We start from the raw sequence: 19,228 nt of genomic DNA on the forward strand, positions 1-19,228 counted from the left end.
GTAGGGACTAGCGGTTAGCTGGAGTCTGGCTCGTGAGTAATCAGATTGTTAGTTCAGTGTTGTTAGTTCAGGGTTGTTCAGTGTTAGCCAGTAATTAGCGATAAGAAAAGGTGCTTTGTCTCGAGCAAAGCGCTTTCCCTCCTWGATTAAACCCAACCAGATTGCAGAATCAGGACAGCATCTACACATAGGATGATACTGGTATCGACACGTACAGTTCTCAGTTGAGACACTCACTTCACATTATCTGTAGTATGCGGTTTGTGTTTGTGCTACTCATGTGCTGATATAAAGAAAATCTGTCTTGGCCCTTTTCGGTTTGTGTTGGTCTGTTTGGTAGGAATATCTTATGAAAACAATGATTGTTTTAGCTCTCCTCTCGATAAGCGCAGGGTTTATTTTGAGAAACCCATTTAGCTGAAATTGAACAGCGGGGTTCATCGCAGAGTCAGACAGTGGGTTGAGAATTCAGAGYGGGAGCAAGGCCTTATCGGTGGAGCAGGGATGGAGAATCTGCCGACTCGGCGATGTCCATCAATCCCAAAAGCTGGGGACCGCAATGTTATCAAGTGACCAGTGTCAGACGTCGGAACCAAAGCTAACAGGGTCAGGGGAGGCGTCAGTATCAAGGACATATGAGAGAGAACAATATTTTACACAGCTTATGTGMGTCCAAGGAAGCCCAGGGTTATTTTCTTACAATATTAAACATGATTAACTTAAAACAGTTTTGGGGTGTGTGTGGTAGATCAATAAATTGTGATAGCTTTAATAGCAGTTGAGGTAGTGAAGGGAGAGTCTGTGACGCTAAGTCAACAGTACTGAATTGGTTACAGCAAGTGTGTAGAGTAGCAATAGGTGAAAGCTAGTGCAGTCCACACACTGCTGTACTGAGAGTTTTACTGACAACTGGTTGATTTATGGTTGCCATGTGACATTAAAGGCCAAACAAAGAACCATAACCATAAAACAACAAATAAGAATAAAATATAAGTCCTCCTTACACGGCAGATTATTTATTATTCACATTGGTGTCCATAAAGCACAAATTGCATAATAAAACAAATTGATAGTGTAGTGGTGACTTTAATGAAGATTCAGCCTCTGTCTTATCTAGTGTTATTTTTACACAGTTGCTGGCTCATCACTTTTACCCCTGAATGCAACTTACCACAGCAGCCTTTATGATTTTAGTTCATGGTGTAGCACAACGCTACTATGCTCACCATATGATATATACAATTTTATGTCCTCATAGAAAGACAAACAGAATTGCGAACTTTTTGAGTGTTAAACTTTTTATTTATAGTGGTTAAACCTAGGTAATGTGGGAGACGTATCCAGAAATTAACTATAGAAACCACACCCTGAATAATATACTATTATAGTATTCATTATAGTGTTTTAGCTATGTACAGATGTTKTGTCTGGTGCAGACATAACATTCCCCCCCTCCCCCGTGTTGTTGCAGATGCTCCCAAGATCCAGGGCTCGGTGACGGTCTACACCTGGGAAGGGAACGCAGCCAACATCAGCTGTGAGGTGCTGGCTCATCCGGGAGCCTCAGTGGTGTGGTTCAGAGATGGCCAGCAGCTGTCTAGCACGAACACCACCAACGTCAAGATCTACAACACACCAGCTGTCAGCTACCTCGAGGTATGGTACAATAGGGATATGAGGGCCCCAAAACTGTGTGTATAGTATGTGATGAATGATATCCCATTTTTAAGAATGCACTCCATATAATGTAATGCCAAACATTGTCTGGTTCCTGCATAACATGCGTGGCTAAAACAAACGAGACTCCCTTGCAGAACCCTGACATTTCTGCATGCAGTGATACAGTAACAAGTTTGCTGAAAGCTTCATTTTAGCTGTAATTCAACCAAAGTAGAGCACCCATTTAACATACTGAAACTTCCTAATGATACCAGGGAGTAATTGACTGCTCAAGTTGAGACATGTGCTTAGGCTGACCAATTAAGTATGACAGTAATGTTATCTCGCAATTAACTGTCAGTGAAATGATAGCACACGGATGTTATATCACCATAATACACCGTGGCTATTTTGTGTCAAGGTCCCTGGAGAGAGAATAATTGTTCGTATTAATTGTTGATGGCATAATTCTTTCTGAGGTACTTTAGAGACGGTTTTATGTAACGTGAAATACAATAATACAACTGGATTTATACTGGTATGTGTTTTTCCTGAACCATTTTAGTTTAAGTGCCTTTCTCAAGTTAAATAAAGGTTACGTTTAAAAAAATATATAATAAATAAGTGCCTTTCTCAAGTTAAATAAAGGTTATGTTTAAAAAAGATATAATAAATAAGTGCCTTTCTCAAGGACTGTAGTTGCAGTTAGAGCGTTGTAACCGGAAGGTTGCTGGATCGAATCCCCGAGCTGACAAGGTAAAAATCTGTCATTCTGCCCCTGAGCAAGGCAGTTAACCCACTGTTCCCCAGGCGCCGAAGACGTGGATGTAAATTAAGGCAGCCCCCCACCTCTCTGATTCAGATGGGTTGGGTTAAATGCAGATGACACATTTCAGTTGAATATATTCAGCTGGACAACTGACTAGGTACCCCTCTTTCCCTTTCCTCCTGGGATTGACAGCTACCTGTTGGTTTATACAATTARCAGATGTTAAAACACAATTCACCTAAGGCAAGCTCAAACTGGGTAACCCCAGCAGCACATATGTGACCACATTTCCCAATTGAGACTTATGTACCATTTCCAATATTGGCTTTTCTGTACATTTTACAAAAGTACAGACTCTGAGCTTCAAAAGGGTATATCACACACTGCAGTTGGGTGGAAAATGGAAAAGTTATGCTTATTTGAAATGTGATAAACTTGTTATTCCACCTTGTAGACAAGTACCAGAAAATCCCCTTGAAAGTTTTTCACACTTGCTCAAAAGCTCATTTGGCATCATTCTCACCCTTTTAAGCCCCACATATCTTTTTAAGTATTCACTTAAGGCCATGTGCTAAACTAAGTGATTATGGTAGTGTAGTAAACAAGTGGTGAAAGTAGTAGCCTACAATAAGGAAAACCTTTAGGTAAAAAATACTTAGTCTCTGGTAAACACTATATCAAATCAAARCACCCCCAGATATATCTAGCTAAGTGGATGGGTTTCTATTGTCTAAACCCTTTCACATGTTCATTTAACACGGGATAGATGGCCTTAGCACCCCCAGACACACCTGGCTACATGTATGGGTCATGTAATCATCTGGCTAAGTGGAGTCTTTTGTTTAGACATGTAGCACGCTAGCTAGCTAAACAAGTTCATGAACCATAATCCCAACCCATACAGTTTAGCAATACAAATGGATTTCTGACTAAATGAGATACGATTTATAACGTTAGCTGGCATTAGATACCAAGCAACTAACATTAGCTAGCTAGTTAGGTTTAAAGTTGGCTAAAACTGTTGATCTTCCTTTCTTCCCCATCACTGTCATCAGAAGACTCTGCATTGTCTGGTTCAATGACAGTTGTTCAGTGACAGTTGTTCAGTGACAGTTGTTCAGTGACAGTTGTTCAGTGACAGTTGTTCAGTGACAGTTGTTCAGTGACATTGCTATTATCTTTTCAAAACATCTGCGGTAGACTGCTGATCAGGGAAGCCCCCAATTATGTCATATACCAGGGGTCTCCAACCTTTTTCTAGCATGAGAGCTACTTGAATACATTTCTCTTTAAAAAAAAATGTATAGCTTTCAAATAGGCACATTCTCCTCTTTTCCGGGTCCTTGGTGTACAAGCGATGTGTTTTCTGTCAATATACCTGGTAAAATAATGGTTAATAAACAACTCTAAGGGGCCCTATCAAATTATCTTTTGTATTTTCCAGAATTTTGTTTTCTGTTTTAATTTTTCCTGTTTTAATTTTTTTTGGTTTTGACTCTCAATATTACAATTATTCATAGAGAAACAACAAAAATGGGTCCACGTCAATGCTTAAATCACACCAGAAGACCAATTTTGAGGTCTAAACAAAAAAAAAATGAAGAAAGATATTTGAGTGTAATTCCCATTTTAATTACACATTTAGAAAGAGAGGAATGTGTCGGTCTAGCGACGTTTCAGCCTACTGCTGCAGCACGTCATGGCAGAGTTTGCAAAATGATGACCACCCAATTGATACAAATAATCAGGATATCTTTCTGTCATGTAAGCCCACTTTGCAGTTAACATTTAATTGAGAAGGTTTTTGCAGAAAGTCTTTCTGTCTACCCACAAMATGTTTATCATTACTAGCATTSCTAACTGGCTACATACTGAGTGATAGACAAATGCGCACACAAAACAGACAGACCTGCTGGATATTAATTGGCAGAGTTTGTTAACGTTTGGCTTTTTAAGCCAATAGTGGCTAACCYGGTGTGAGGTAATGCCAATGTGGCTTTGGTTGGATAGTAGCCAGGAGCTTGTTTAAGAAGGTTTGCAATGGGACACATGAAGAAAATGCATGTACTTTCAGAATTGCTTGGCGAGCCACTCATATGTGGGCTGCGAGATACTGGTAGCTTGCGATCTACCTGTTGGAGACCCCTGCCTGTTATAGACAGTAGCCTGTGGCATGGTAGAACAATCAGAACTCATCTCTCAGCATGACCAGCCCCTCCATTATCTTAYCCATTCAAGGCTAGCCAGGAAGGATTCTTAGTTTCTCTGTGAGAAATAAACTAGGCTCTTAATTWAAAAAAAGTTGTATTCATATTTACAGATCACTGACAAGTTTATTATTAAGACACATGAAAGTTCACTCTTTTTTTACATCTCACTTGAGAGCTCCAGAAACACATTGTTACCCTTACAAAAAAAACGAATGTCAAAGTCGCATTTTCACATGTTGGGTTTATTGTATTTTTAATTTAGAGTTCACCACACATGTGAATTGCTGTTTCACATGTTAAGAACTTTAAGAACTTTCACATGTGAAAATCAGATATGCAGTTTCATGTGTGAAAAACTCATGTGATCACATTCGCATGTGGAATTGCAAATTCACATGTGAAAATCTATTTGAGGTGTAAATCTAATTTGCAGTTTCACTTGTGTAATTTGCAGTTTCACATGTAAAGAACATTCACATGTGAAAATCTCACATTCACATGTGGAATTGCAAGTTCCCATGTGAAAAACAATCATGTGAAAATCTAATTTGCAGTTTCACATGTAATAAAACTCTACGTGTAAATCTCACTTTCACATGTGGAATTGCAGGTTCACATGTTGTGGTGAAATAGTGTTATTCTCCTCACACGTGAAAAGGTGGTGRTAACATATTGCTGTAGCAATGCAATTGCAATTTGTAATGTAATTCTGTTAAGGTAACTTAGCCTACCTGAGTATAATAATAATGATTATTTTGTATTTCTGAGCCATCCATTCAGTGTTACTGCTGCAGGCGCACAACTCTCTTCTTCATACATTGGTCAGTGACTGTTGGAAGAAGTTCAGTGAAAAGAACAGAAAAGCTAAGCCTATGTGTTTCCCTATTTATCCTTTTTAACATGTAAAAATGTGTGCTGTCAGTTAATCAAATGAACTSAAGTTAGTGCGCACACTTTTTTTTGCGCATTGTCTGAACGCGTTCAAAATACACTGAAAACATCCAACATACATCATCTATACAAGTAGAAACAACAATGCGATGACAAAACAAGTTGACTTTGAGGTTAAAGAAAGTGTGTTTATCAATTTACCAGATTTTGCTAATTGTTACTTTGGACAAAATCAAAACGGCAATATTCTTGTGATGCTTTTTGTATAATTTTTTWATTTAATTACAGCTCAATTTGAGCAAATTATGAATTTGTGATTAATCACAGCAAATCCTGCGATAAACTAGATTACATTTGAATCGTTTGACAGCCCTAGTTGACATTAAAATGTGAAAAAGCTTGTGAAAGCTTAGCGGACATGCGTCAGTCATGGTTGCTCATGGTCATGTGATGAGGTAGCCCTGCCTGCAACTTAAACGTTAGTGTTAGCCCTCTTGGGCGGGTGGTCAAGACATTGGCAAAGAGAAGAATGAGACAGATATTTCACCGGAAGTATGAATGTGAAGCATCCACTTACTACCAAATATCATAGTGAGAGGAAGCCCAGTGGCCAGCAGTGGTAGAAGATGGATTTTGACTGACATTCTGCAAATTTTCTCATCGATGAAACATTTGATCTCAATACAATCACAGCCCGGGAAATGAACCCAGGTCTGTAGTAACGCCTCTAGCATTGCATGCGATGCAGTGCCTTAGCCTGCTGCGCCACTCTAGAGGCTCTCAATACAGTTTTTTTTATTCCCAAAACTAAAATCTGCTATGAACAGATTGGACTAAATTGCGTTGTTTAGGAGTGCAAAGGCGAATTGAGTTATTGCACACTTCACAGAGTAGGTGTTCTCTAAAGGGCAGATGCATGCTAGAACGGGCCAATAGAATCTCACTAGCTCGTGATTTGCTCTGCCCACCACCTTGCTTGTTCTGCCCACTATGACTCATCTGTTCCCATTGGAAACGGCAGGCTGTGGTCTATCTTAGTTAAGTTATACAAATCTTTGACAGTCSCGTCTGCCGTGGGAGACCCGGGTCCTAATCTCACCATTTATAAAAGCACACGTGAAACGTGTTGGGAAACCACAGTCAATGGCTGCGTCTCAAATGGCACCCTATTCCCTATATAGTTCACTACTCTTGACCAGAGCCCAAGATTCTAAGTAGAGCTTTATAATGAGAATAGGGTGCCATTTGGTACGCAACCATTGAGTCTGTTCCCAGGACCTGGGTAGACACAGTCAGCATGCATAACCTTCTGTGTGGAATCTCAGGCAGTGAGTGTGTGCCCATTCAAAAGTGGGTTTCATGCCCAGTGTCCCCTGAACCTAGAACGCTCTCTGTGGCAAAGAGGACTGTATGACCCGCTGGTACATTTACCTTAAGATGCCTGGTTAATGGTGCCACCAGAGGGGCCCACTGCCAATGTTACTCGATAATTATTGAGCAAGACGTATGCCAGCGGTGAGGAACAGAGAGCGCTGCTAGCACCATGGCGATGAGATCCTCAGTAATCAACAAGACCATCTGGGGTAAATCAGATCATTGAAGGAAAAACATGTTGATGCAGAATTTCGTTTCTTCTTCCAGGTCACCCCAGATTCCCAGAATGACTTTGGAAGCTACAACTGCACAGCTACCAACATGATCGGAGCAGAGTCCAAGGAGTTCCTCCTGATCCAAGCAGGTCAGTCAACAGGGCTTACTCTGTGATACTGTACACTGATTTCCCTTTTTCAGATGATTCATATGTATTCATTATTAAAACATTTGATACTGTATAGCTGAACAAATACGGCAATAGAAAGTTTGTATTTTAGTTAAAGGGAAGGTGCATATAGTACAGCCACACAGTGTCGTTACCACACCTTAAGCAGCTTCAACCAATTATTTCTGGAACAGTTCAGAAGTTTGTTCTCCATTTTACTTCAGAAACCACAAGTATTTCTGTGTCAGCTTCATACATCACAGCTGGAGGTCAACATAGTGTTTTTAGCTTCAAGATCAGTTACTTTGCAGTTAAGGTGAAATGCCATTGTGATTTAAAAACATAATGGGTGTAATTTCCAGGGCGTTTACGAAGACATTTTGGCGTAAAGTACAAATTTAAGGCTGCTATTTTGGTGGACTATAAAGCAGTGCAGACGTCAAGGGTAGTTGGACAAGCGTTATTTTATTCATCTGCAACACGGTGGTGACTGCCACTTTAACACATTTGTTCGTAAAGTGGCACTGTGCTTGCGAGTGCACCAATGGGAGAACCATTCTTACATTTTTTTTTTACAAGCTAGTTGTAAAAAGATATGGCAGATTTGGCTGTTACAATTGTTTCCCTGTGTCCAGTGCCAGTAAACCATGTGTGTCTCAGAATATCACCACAACATGTTCTTGCCAATATAATTTGGAAGATGTCATTTGGATTATTCCCTTGCAGTTGGGACATCATTTCACATGTAGCTCCCGTTGCCTGTAGTATCATGGGACTTCCAAAACCTTAAACCGTGATGGGCTGATCTCTTCATATATGGCCTTTTGACTGGATGAATCCGGGCACATTTCTCTTTATATGATTGGTTGAATCCTTGAGTCTGATTGGCTGCACATCCTGTGGGTCTCGAGGGCCAGGATTTAACCTGTATGTCTCTGTGGTGTTGTGTAGATGTGCCGTCGGCACCCGCCATCGAGCGAGTGGAGCCCTTTTCCAGCACCGCCGTTGTGGAGTTTGAGGAGCCCGATGCCAGCGGCGGCGTTGCCATCCTCAAGTACCGGGCAGAGTGGCGCATACAGGGTGAAGACTGGGCCGGTAGGGAGTACGACGCAGAGGAGGGTGAGTCGTACACACACACACACACACACACACACACACACACACAGACACACTGAGCAGCCCACCACAAAATGACATTGCCAGTAGGACTCCAAGTAGACTAGTTTATCAAAGCATGCCAGATGGTTGAAATGGTTGTGAACGTCAGCCTTCAGTTCTGAATAAGGCCCGTTTGTTGAAACATAACCTAGTGTCAGAGCATTATTAATACCTTTCATATTGATTCTTAGCCAGTGTTTTCTTGGAAGAGACAAATCCATCTCAATGGGATAAATAACATGTAAATAAAATATCAAAACCTAMGTGAGATGTTGGGGTTGATATTAGAATTTAATTGTCAGCACAGTGATTCAGCCGAAATGACGACAAACACAACGATACACTAAATAACAAATCTGTCAGGGGCTGACAGGCCCTCAGATATCTCCTTCCTGTCAAGTATATGTGGCACTGTGTCTATCTGTTGGTCTGTCTGTCTTATCCATGCTCACATGGGATATGTCAGCAGATTGTTGACAAGCTGTTCTGTCAGCCTTGAGCCCAGCCTGACACACGCACACACACGAAAGAGCCGGCTGACACACACACACACACACACACACACACACACACACACACACACACACACACACACACACACACACACACACACACACACACAGAAATCCCTAACAGCACAGAAGCACACAAACTTAAAACAACTTGGTTCACACACAAGTTACTGCAATTCTGCAGACACACACATAACGCCCTGCCAGCACACACTCAAGCGGTGTAAGGCCTGCCGACGAATGCACGCAGATATCAAATCAACGTTTATTTGRCACGTGCGCCGAATACAACAGGTGCAGTGAAATGCTTACTTACAGGCTAACCAATAGTGCAAAAAAGGTATTAGGTGAACAATAGGTAAGTAAAGAAATAAAACAACAGTAAAAAGACAGGCTATATACAGTAGCGAGGCTATAAAAGTAGCGAGGCTACATACATACACCGGTTAGTCAGGCTGATTGAGGTAGTATGTAGATATGGTTAAAGTGACTATGCATACTGTATATGATGAACAGAGAGTAGCAGTAGCGTAAAAGACSGGTTGGTGGGTGGCGGGACATAATGCAAATAGTCCGGGTAGCCATTTGATTACCTGTTCAGGAGTCTTATGGCTTGGGGGTAAAAACTGTTGAGAAGCCTTTTTGTCCTAGACTTGGCACTCCAGCACCGCTTGCCATGCGGTAGTAGAGAGAACAGTCTATGACTGGGGTGGCTGGGGTCTTTGACAATTTTTAGGGCKTTCCTCTGACACCGCCTGGTYTAGAGGTCCTGGATGGCAGGCAGCTTAGCCCGGGTGATGTACTGGGCCGTACGCACTACCCTCTGTAGTGCCTTGCGYTCGGAGGCCGAGCAATTGCCATACCAGGCAGTGATGCAACCAGTCAGGATGCTCTTGATGTTGCAGCTGTAGAACCTTTTGAGGATCTCAGGACCCATGCCAAATCTTTTTAGTTTTCTGAGGGGGAATAGGCTTTGTCGTGCCCTCTTCACGACGGTATTGGTGTGTTTGGACCATTCTAGTTGGTTGTTGATGTGGACACCAATGAACTTGAGGCTCTCAACCTGCTCCACTACAGCCCTGTTGATGAGAATGGGGCTGTAGTCCACAATCATCGCCTTTGTCTTGGTCACGTTGAGGGATAGGTTGTTATTTTGGCACCACCCGGCCAAGTCTCTGACCTCCTCCCTATAGGCTGTCTCGTCGTTGTCGGTGATCAGGCCTACCACTGTTGTGTCGTCTACAAACTTAATGATGGTGTTGGAGTCGTGCCTGGCCATGCAGTCGTGGGTAAACAGGGAGTACAGGAGGGGACTGAGCACGCACCCCTGGGGAGCTCCAGTGTTAAGGATCAGCGTGGCAGATGTGTTGCTACCTACCCTCACCACCTGGGGGGCGGCCCGTCAGGAAGTCCAGGATCCAGTTACAGAGGGAGGTGTTTAGTCCCAGGATCCTTAGCTTAGTGATGAGATTTGAGGGCACTATGGTGTTGAACGCTGAGCTGTAGTCAATGAATAGCATTCTCACATAAGTGCTCCTTTTGTCGAGGTGGGAAAGGGCAGTGTGTAGTGCAATAGAGATTGCATCATCTGTGGTATGCAAATTGGAGTGGGTCTAGGGTTTCTGGGATAATGGGATAATGGTGTTGATGTGAGCCATTACCAGCCTTTCAAAGCACTTCATGGCTACGGACTTGAGTGCTACGGGTCTGTAGTCATTTAGGCAGGTTGCCTTTGTGTTCTTGGGCACAGGGCCAATGGTGGTCTGCTTGAAACATGTTGGTATTACAGACTCAATCAGGGACATGTTGAWACTGTCAGTGAAGACACCTACCAGTTGGTCAGCACATGCCTGGAGCACACGTCCTGGTAATCCGCCTGGCCCCGCAGCCTTGTGTATGTTGACCTGTTTAAAGGTCTTACAGAKGTCGGCTACGGAGAGCGTGATCACACAGTCGTCCAGAACAGCTGATGCTCTCATGCATGCCTCAGTGTTACTTGCCCCGAAGCGAGTATAGCAGGGATTTAGCTCATCTGGTAGGCTTGTGTCACTGGGCAGCTCGCGGCTGTGCTTCCCTTTGTAGTCTGTAATAGTTTGTAAGCCCTGCCACATAAGACGAGCGTCGGAGCCAGTGTAGTATGATTCAATCTTAGCCCTGTATTGACGCTTTGCCTGTTTGATGGTTCGTCGCAGGGCATAGCAGGATTTCTTGTAAGCTTCCGGGTTAGAGTCCCGCACCTTGAAAGCGGCAGCTCTACCCTTTAGCTCAGTGTSAATGTTGTCTGTAATCCATGGCTTCTGGTTGGGGTATGTACGTACAGTCACTGTGGGGACGACYTCCTCGATGCACTTATTGATAAAGCCAGTGTACTCCTCAATGCCATCGGAAGAATCCCAGAACATGTTCCAGTCTGTGATAGCTAAACAGTCCTGTAGTTTAGCATCTGCTTCATCTGACCACTTTTTTATTGAGTCACTGGTGCTTCCTGCTTTCATTTTTACTTGTAAAGAGGAATCAGGAGGATAGAGTTGTGGTCGGATTTACCAAATGGAGGGCGAGGGAGAGCTTTGTACACGTCTCTGTGTGTGGAGTACAGGCAATCTATTTTTAAAAATCATGTTAAATGTGGTTGCACATTTAACATGTTGATAGAAATTTGGTGAAGACACCTGATTTAAGTTTCCCTGCATTAAAGTCTCCGGCCACTAGGAGCGCCGCCTCTGGGTGAGTGGTTTCCTGTTTGCTTATTTCCTTATACAGCTGGCTGAGTGCAGTCTTAGTGCCAGCATCAGTCTGTGGTGGTAAAACCACTCTCTAGGAACTGTCTCTTATACACATCTAGATGTGTATAAGAGACAGCTCTAGGCAAGTAGTGTGGCCTGCAATTTATCACAATATACTCTACTTCAGGCGAGCAAAATCAAGAGACTTCCTTAGATTTCGTGCACCAGCTGTTGTTTACAAATATGCACAGACCACCCCCCCCCCCCCCTCGTTTTACCGGAGTGTGCTGTTCTATCTTGCCGGTTCAGCATATGTCCCGCTAGCTGAATATCCATGTCGTCATTTACCCACGATTCCATGAAACATAGGATATTACAGTTTTTGATGTCCCGTTGGTAGGATATTCGTGATCGTACCTCATCTAATTTATTGTCCGATGATTGCACGTTGGCGAGAAGTGTTGACGGTAATTGCAGCTTTCCCAATCGCCTTCTCCGGGTCCTCACGAGGCATCGGCTCTTTCACCTCTGTACCTGCGTTGCTTCCTCTTGCAAAAAACGGGGATGTTGGCCCTGCCGGGTGTTTGGAGAATGCCCTGTGCGTCCTGCTTGTTGTAGAAAAAATCGACTCATGGACTAGAAAATACARACATACACACACAGAAACAAACACAACCAACCTCAACATATGACATACTCGCACACCCTCGCCCCCACACACACACGGTCAAGCAATACACCTCCCCACACACTCACTCAAACAAACGAGGGCGAGCCTCCGAGCTCGCTCATACACAAAAAACAGTCATGCCATCACACCCCCTCTCCGCTCACACTCTTCTCCACCACACTGCCTTGCTCCTGGACAGAGAGGAGATCAAAATAACAGCCAGCACTCTGTCCTGTCCTCTGCTCTTTTTAGCACAGGCCCTACCATCGCATCACTCTTCCTAGACCCATCCAAGACATGGGTTTCATCAGCCAGCCGGGTGACTGGGTCCGTGATGAGTAGCTTTAATGGAGCTTTCTAAAACCCTTTTTCCTCCGACAGGCCTGAGCATGATCACCATCGTTGGCCTGAAGCCCGAGACCTTCTATGAGGTCAAGATGTCCGCCATCAACGGCAAGGGCGAGGGCGAGAGCAGCCCTCCCCAGAACTTCAAGACTGAGCCAGTCCGTAAGTGCCTCCCTCCTTCCCTGTTCCCTCCTACTCCCTCCCTCCTTCCCTGTRCCCTCCTACTCCCTCCCTGTCCCTCCTGAAGAGCGATAGCACTCACCTGACCGTAATGCTTTTCCTCCCCATCACCACCTAGTGCAGTCTAGCCATCCAGCCACGACCACCCCAAGCCCCCTGCGCCAAAAGCATAATGCATCCCCCTTCCGATCTCTCTGATAGACCAGCCACTCCGCTCCGGGGATGCATTGCCAACTGACCCCAGCCTGTGTGTCTGTTTGCATAGAAGGGTTGGGGAAGGAGGGCTAGGGACCTAGTGCTTCATATAATGGAGGGTGAAAGGGGGGTGCAATCCTAGTTTCTGTACCCCCCCCCCCCCCCAACATACACACACACTGCTCCTTGTGACCATGATGGATCAATGAATGCTACTACCTAATAATTGATTGAAAGGAGTTTTGTGTGAACATCGCTTTGAAGCATCACTTACTACACAACCATCACTGAAGCATGACTCCTGGAAATTCTTAAACTTCTAAAGCATAGTGAATTTGGAGTAAAGCCATACATTATACGTTTGCCAATATAATGGAATATCGTATGGAATAATGGTATCTTCAGATAAGTCAACACTGAYGGTTTGATATTTTGAATCTCAGATGCAGTCACGAGTACGAAGAGGTTGTTTCTGCACATTCTCTCTACAGAAAAATCCAAAAGTCAGGCAGTGAAAATAGTGTTATACTTGTAGAGTAGCACGGGCATAGTTAGAGATAAATGTACTTCCTGATTAGATTATAATTGCTCCTCTTTTTGGCTGTTTTATTGAGGCCACTTTACACAAATTAAGTAAGTGGATAAATCTTGTAAGAATTGCTTAATGAAATAGCATAATATTAATCTGGCGAGATTCACACACTGCAATAGCCATCCCAAAACACAGGTGCTGAAGGAATTAGAGAGTTGGAATGGAATAGCGACCCCATATTTTCTCTTCTCCCTCCTAATTTGCCAGTCATGCTGCTTGAAGTTGCTGTGCTGGCTAGTTATATAGGTTTATTCCGTTCAGATTCAACACATTGTGTTTAAGGCATGAATCAGTCGGATTCGGTTCTGCTTCTTGCCACGCTTCCATCTGCGCTTTAAACCTTCTGCTTCTGCAGCAGTCACCCTTAGCTGCCACTTGGATTTACCCTTTTTTCAGTCTGAAGTKTAGAGGGATGTCTTGTCCTGTTATTACTTRGTAATTTGGAGCATTGAGTACCTTTTTTAAAATCAGATAAACAGTGATTTCATAATGCTCTGGATGTTTTCTTAGCTTAAAAGTACAGTGACGTTATTTTAAGTCTATCCCGAATCCTTAAAGAGCAACTACCCCACTTTTCAACCTCATATTCATTATCTTCAGAACCAAACCAGTGTTTACATAGGTGAAAACAGCGTATTTGTTTTGTAGYAAAAAAATAACGTCAGAATGTTATACCGAATGGCATTTTTTAATTATTTTTTTATTAAGTGATTTTCAAACACTGAGATTCGCGGTGACGTGGGAAGCAAGAAAAAAAGCTCCCTCTGGCTAGAAACCCTTTCCAGGTTTTGAAAATCCCTGTTTTTTWWACTTTTAATCCTACCCTGTGATTTCACAAAGAAGCATTTTTTAGGACCTTATCTTTTTAACCATAGATKATTGAAACGTGCCATTTTTACAAATGTAAACACTGGTTTGGTGCTGGAGATGAGGAATATGAAATCAAAAAGTGGTGCAGTTGCCCTTTAACATACCTAATTGATGATAAAGTACATTGATTAGGTATTTTTATTGAGTTCTCTACATTTAGAATACTTGCTTTTTTTTACTGGTTATATATATATATATATATATTACAAAAGTGAGCTATCCTATTATCACTGTCGGTCATGGTTCATAGTCAATTCTGAAGTGACAGGACAGTCAACTTCTACCATTCTGTTCTCATTGTTTCTATTTCTTCTGATTTTGTTATTCATGTTTACCCATCTCTTTTTGTTCAATTTGACTTCTCAGGCTATGCTTTCACAAGTAAGTTCTCATCCCTTTTCTTTGTTTTCATTTCATCCATTTATTTTAAACATTCATTTCTGAAATCTTTGTAGAAAATACTGAATTAGCTATTGGTGGTAGTAGTAGTAGTGTAGATCAGTGTTTCCCAACTTCAGTCCTTGAGTACCCCCAACCCCCAAATGTTTGCCCTGGTCAATCCCTCGATGAGTTGAATCAGGTATGTTTGTCCAGTGCTACAACAAAAAAATGTGTTCTGTTGAGGGTATTCAAGGACTAGAGTTGGGAAACTGGTGTAGATACATTTATTTTCAACAATTGAATTTGGTCTGTTACGTCATTGAATTAAGAATTATACTTGACCATTGCCTTAACCTTTTGATTGGGSCATTTTGGTAGAGTATTTGCCTTCAAGCAAAAACTCACGCAATATCTCTTGTCTCATAAACCTTTCCAGGCGGCATACCATTTCATTACTCTAATGTGGACTCAGGTTTGTCTTAGTTGTTGTCGTTTCTTAACACAGACATTGAATTTATAATAAGTGAGTGACCATGTACCATAGCAATCCCATAGTTCCATAGATCATTTTTAGTACTTGCTTCTCCCCTGTGACTTGTCCCCTTTCCCTTTGTACAGTGAACTGATTGACCCCTGATTGACTGCAAATAGTCACTCATCCCTTAGCCAATTGTACATATACGCAGTAATTAGTATGAACATAAGAAGCAATAACAACATGTTGGGAGAGTGTCATTGCTAATACAGTAGCATTTACAAACAAAGAACTGAGCCGCATTATCGCTCAAAGGGAAATACAAATATGCAGTGCCATTAGTTTCTCAATGATGACTCATGGTTAATGCGGGCACAATTTTAATGTAACTTGAGGAATCGGCAACAGACAGGATTCAGCCTCGGTTCAGCCTCGGCTGATAGTTTGTTGCCGTTATTAAGGCATCCCTAATTCGCCAGACAATCTGCTTTTCCTCTGGGTTTATAGCATCTCTGTTCAGCCATGACAGTGTGAGGCACCATTACTGAGAAGCCTATTTTTCCCCCTCATAAGACTCTGATACAGAAGGCAGAGAAGCGCAACAAAGACCATATCTCTAAATGATACTGATTCTCTTGGAGGAGATGGATCGCATCATCTGTTTTTGTAGTGGAGGTTAACCCGTCTGGATGGGAGAGGTGATTGGTGGGATAATGGTCCGAACACTCCAAACACTCACTTAACATTCATCAGGGTCTGCGTGAATAACCAGGAGCCCAGGGATGTCGTCAACTTTAGTCTTCTCTGTTGCTGTATGCAGTTACTATACTATTTCCAGTGGAAGGGACAACTTGTAAATGTAGTCCAAAGCTGTTGATATTAAATTACATTTAATTAAYGAATTATTTCAAAGTATTGAGCTAAGTAGATGTATTCTGGTTATACAAGTTAACTAATCTCCTTTTAATTAGGTTGTGTGTGCAGGCGTGTATGTCATAGTAGGGACTACAAGATAGGCCATAGTGAGTGCTCACATGTACATTTGTGTCATGCCATTGTTCTAGGCTCCCATGTGGCTCAGTTGGTAGAGCATGGCGCTTGCAACACCAGGGTTGTGATTTTCATTCCCGCGGGGTCCAGTATGAAAATGTATGCACTCACTACTGTAAGTTGCTCTGGATAAGAGCATCTGCTAAATGACCTAAAACCATTCTACACAGTGTATTCATCGGTTGAGGACAGAAGACAAGTCTTAATTTAGAAATATAGTGACCCAGGTGTCCACATAACCTGCAAAGGGATATGATGATTCCCTGAGGGCTGACCCAATGCTTGAGGTTGCTGTAACTAACCAGAACCCCAGGACATTTCAACCAAAGAGAGTACAGCTGAGGACCAGGGAGGTGTAGTCATGGYCACCATGTCGGAGACAGAGGACACTACCCCATGTACTGAGGTCCAACTGACAACCTACAGAGGGCAGCACGGATGTCCAAGGTACAGTATCACAGCTGTTTCTGTAGCAGGGCCCCTCCTTGTTGCCATGACCACACTGAGCCTCCGTCCAGCCAAGGCAACAGAGACCCTGTGACCCATGGCAATAGCCCTGAGAACAACATTGTAGATGGCATGGATGAGGAGCTCTTTAACTCTGTAGGTGGAGTCACCAGTGAGCCAGCCATGGTGGTCGAGGCTGAGGTGGTGACGGAAGTTTGGAGACCCCTGAATCAGACTGTTCTAACATCAGCAACCGCACTTCAAATTACATGTACAACAGCAGCTACCTCACAAAATGCTCCCTACATACTCAGGCTGGGCAAAAGGAGATCACTGGCAGCCTAACGAGCAGCAGTCCAGCTGGTGACCTGACGTAATTGGACAGTGAGTACGCCTTTCTAAGGGATGTCTCAGCCTCTCTTGGCATTTTTCAACTAATTGGTTTTTCAGAAACACTTCTAACATGATTTAGGTGCCTTGGCTGGGGCACCGCAGAAACTTGGCTATAAATACCTTGGCTGCCTCTTCGCTTTTATGCAATTGCGCAGACATTTTTTAAATTGGTAATTTTTTCTTGTTCTTTTTTTGTAATCTTACATCATTTTTGGTATCCAATTGGTAGTTACGACCTTGTCTCATCACTGCAATTCCCCAATGGGCTCGGAAAGGCGTAGGTCAAGACATGTTGCTTCTAAACCCGGAAGACTGACGACCGAAGTCAGCTTGCAGGCGCCTGGGCCGCCACAAGAAGTCGTTAGAGCGCGATGAGCCCCCCCCCAGGCAAACCCTCCCCTGACTTGGTCGGCGCTGGGCCAATTGGGACTCCCGGTCACTGCTGGCTGTGGTGCCTCAGCACTGTGATGCTGTGCCTTTGACCTCTGCACCACTCGGGAGGCTATTAAATCTGTTCTTATCTAGCGAGCCAAAATGTCCTAATCCCTATTAATTATTAAAAGGTTAATCTTTTTTTTCATTAAGTAAAATTTTTTTTTTCCCCTTTTTGTCAAAACTTATCTGCCCTGGAATTTACCACAAATATGTGATTTGCAATATCTGCGCATTGCCAGACAAAGTTGCTGGCCTGCTCATGCAAGACGGATTATCACTCAACTTCTCACCGGTGAAAGAACTCTATTGTGAGTTTCTGATTGCACTTCTGTTTCTGAACTGATGAGAGTTTACAGGGAGTCAAGCAGTGTGATGCTTCTTTGCAAAGTCGATGGCTTATGAGCGGTTCTTGCAAATATCATGTCAAAAGTGGACATGCTTTTTTTTCAAAGATTTGTGGAGTGGATTATTGCTTTCTGCAATACTGCACTACTTTCAAATTAAAACGATTCTCCTTTTAAATTGACTGTGTTCTACCAAGCGTTCTGTCAATGGCTGCAATGTTGCTTTTATCACTTTAGTGTCTTTGTCTGCCATAACATTTCTCACCTCGTGTATCTAAGGAAAGCCTGACACCCCTGGAACAAAAACTCCGGTTACCTTAGACAGTTCTACCCCCACTTGTGTACAAACAGCCTAGCAAACTAGGCTGATTTGTACACCGATAGTCTATTTTATGGTTCACTTACACAATATGCTTTTGTCACAAATAACACGATGTGTGTCACACGAGAGAGTAGTTTCTCATCTCACTCTTTTCAGCTGACTAACAATGATACATGTTTCATTGAGTCATCATGAGTCTTTGTACAGATCTGTGGTTCTTACAACGACACCTACCTTGTGGGTAATGACTCATGATTATCTTGAGAAATCAGCTTAGTTGGAATGAAATTAGTTTGTTGATAAAGTGGGTTCAATTCTATTGATTGTCGAACAATGACAAACAGCTATTCTACCTGCTTGAAACAAGCCTTGTGAAAACTCATCTGCCCTTAGGAATTGTGTGGGGAAGTCAATTATGTATTTAGAATTCACGGGGCAGTACATGTGCTACCTGCTGGTGTTCCTAAAGAAGATACGAATAATTTTTGGTGTGACACTTAAGTTTATTGCTGTACAATGTAGATTCCAGCTGATTTTACTGATAAAAACACAGTAAAATACACTGCTCTACATTCCATGGTAGAAGCATCTCAGATAATGGCATGAATAGACCTGTGATATGACATATTCTTTATTATGAATGTGATGTTGTACTGTACATCATGATTTTAAAGTGCTCTTGTTCGTGAGGTGTTTCATGCTGCTCAGCATAAGCCTTATGTGAAAGTCGAAATGACGCTCTGTGGTGTGTTGGTGCCGGTAGATGACTGATGTGTACCGAGGTGGTGCTCTGCCATCAGAACAGCCAGTCGTCTGTAACACTAGCGACTGGCACTGCCCTCTCTGGG

The 19,228-nt window shown here is 42.8% G+C and overlaps 1 protein-coding gene across 6 annotated transcripts in view; it reads left to right on the plus strand.

Moving 5' to 3' along the window:
* ncam1a (neural cell adhesion molecule 1a) overlaps positions 1–19,228 on the plus strand; it is a 283,470-nt gene that overhangs the window by 233,275 nt on the left and 30,967 nt on the right. For all 6 annotated transcript variants that reach the window (XM_024011716.2, XM_024011717.2, XM_024011721.2 and 3 more), the window contains 4 exons: positions 1,472–1,656; positions 7,171–7,267; positions 8,240–8,407; positions 12,733–12,858. In XM_024011716.2, the coding sequence (XP_023867484.1) occupies positions 1,472–1,656; positions 7,171–7,267; positions 8,240–8,407; positions 12,733–12,858 (576 nt within the window). The remainder of the gene's footprint in view (positions 1–1,471; positions 1,657–7,170; positions 7,268–8,239; positions 8,408–12,732; positions 12,859–19,228) is intronic.

This window comes from Salvelinus sp. IW2-2015, linkage group LG20 (genome assembly GCF_002910315.2).
Source record: "Salvelinus sp. IW2-2015 linkage group LG20, ASM291031v2, whole genome shotgun sequence".
In the NCBI taxonomy this organism is placed as follows: Eukaryota; Metazoa; Chordata; class Actinopteri; order Salmoniformes; family Salmonidae; genus Salvelinus; species Salvelinus sp. IW2-2015.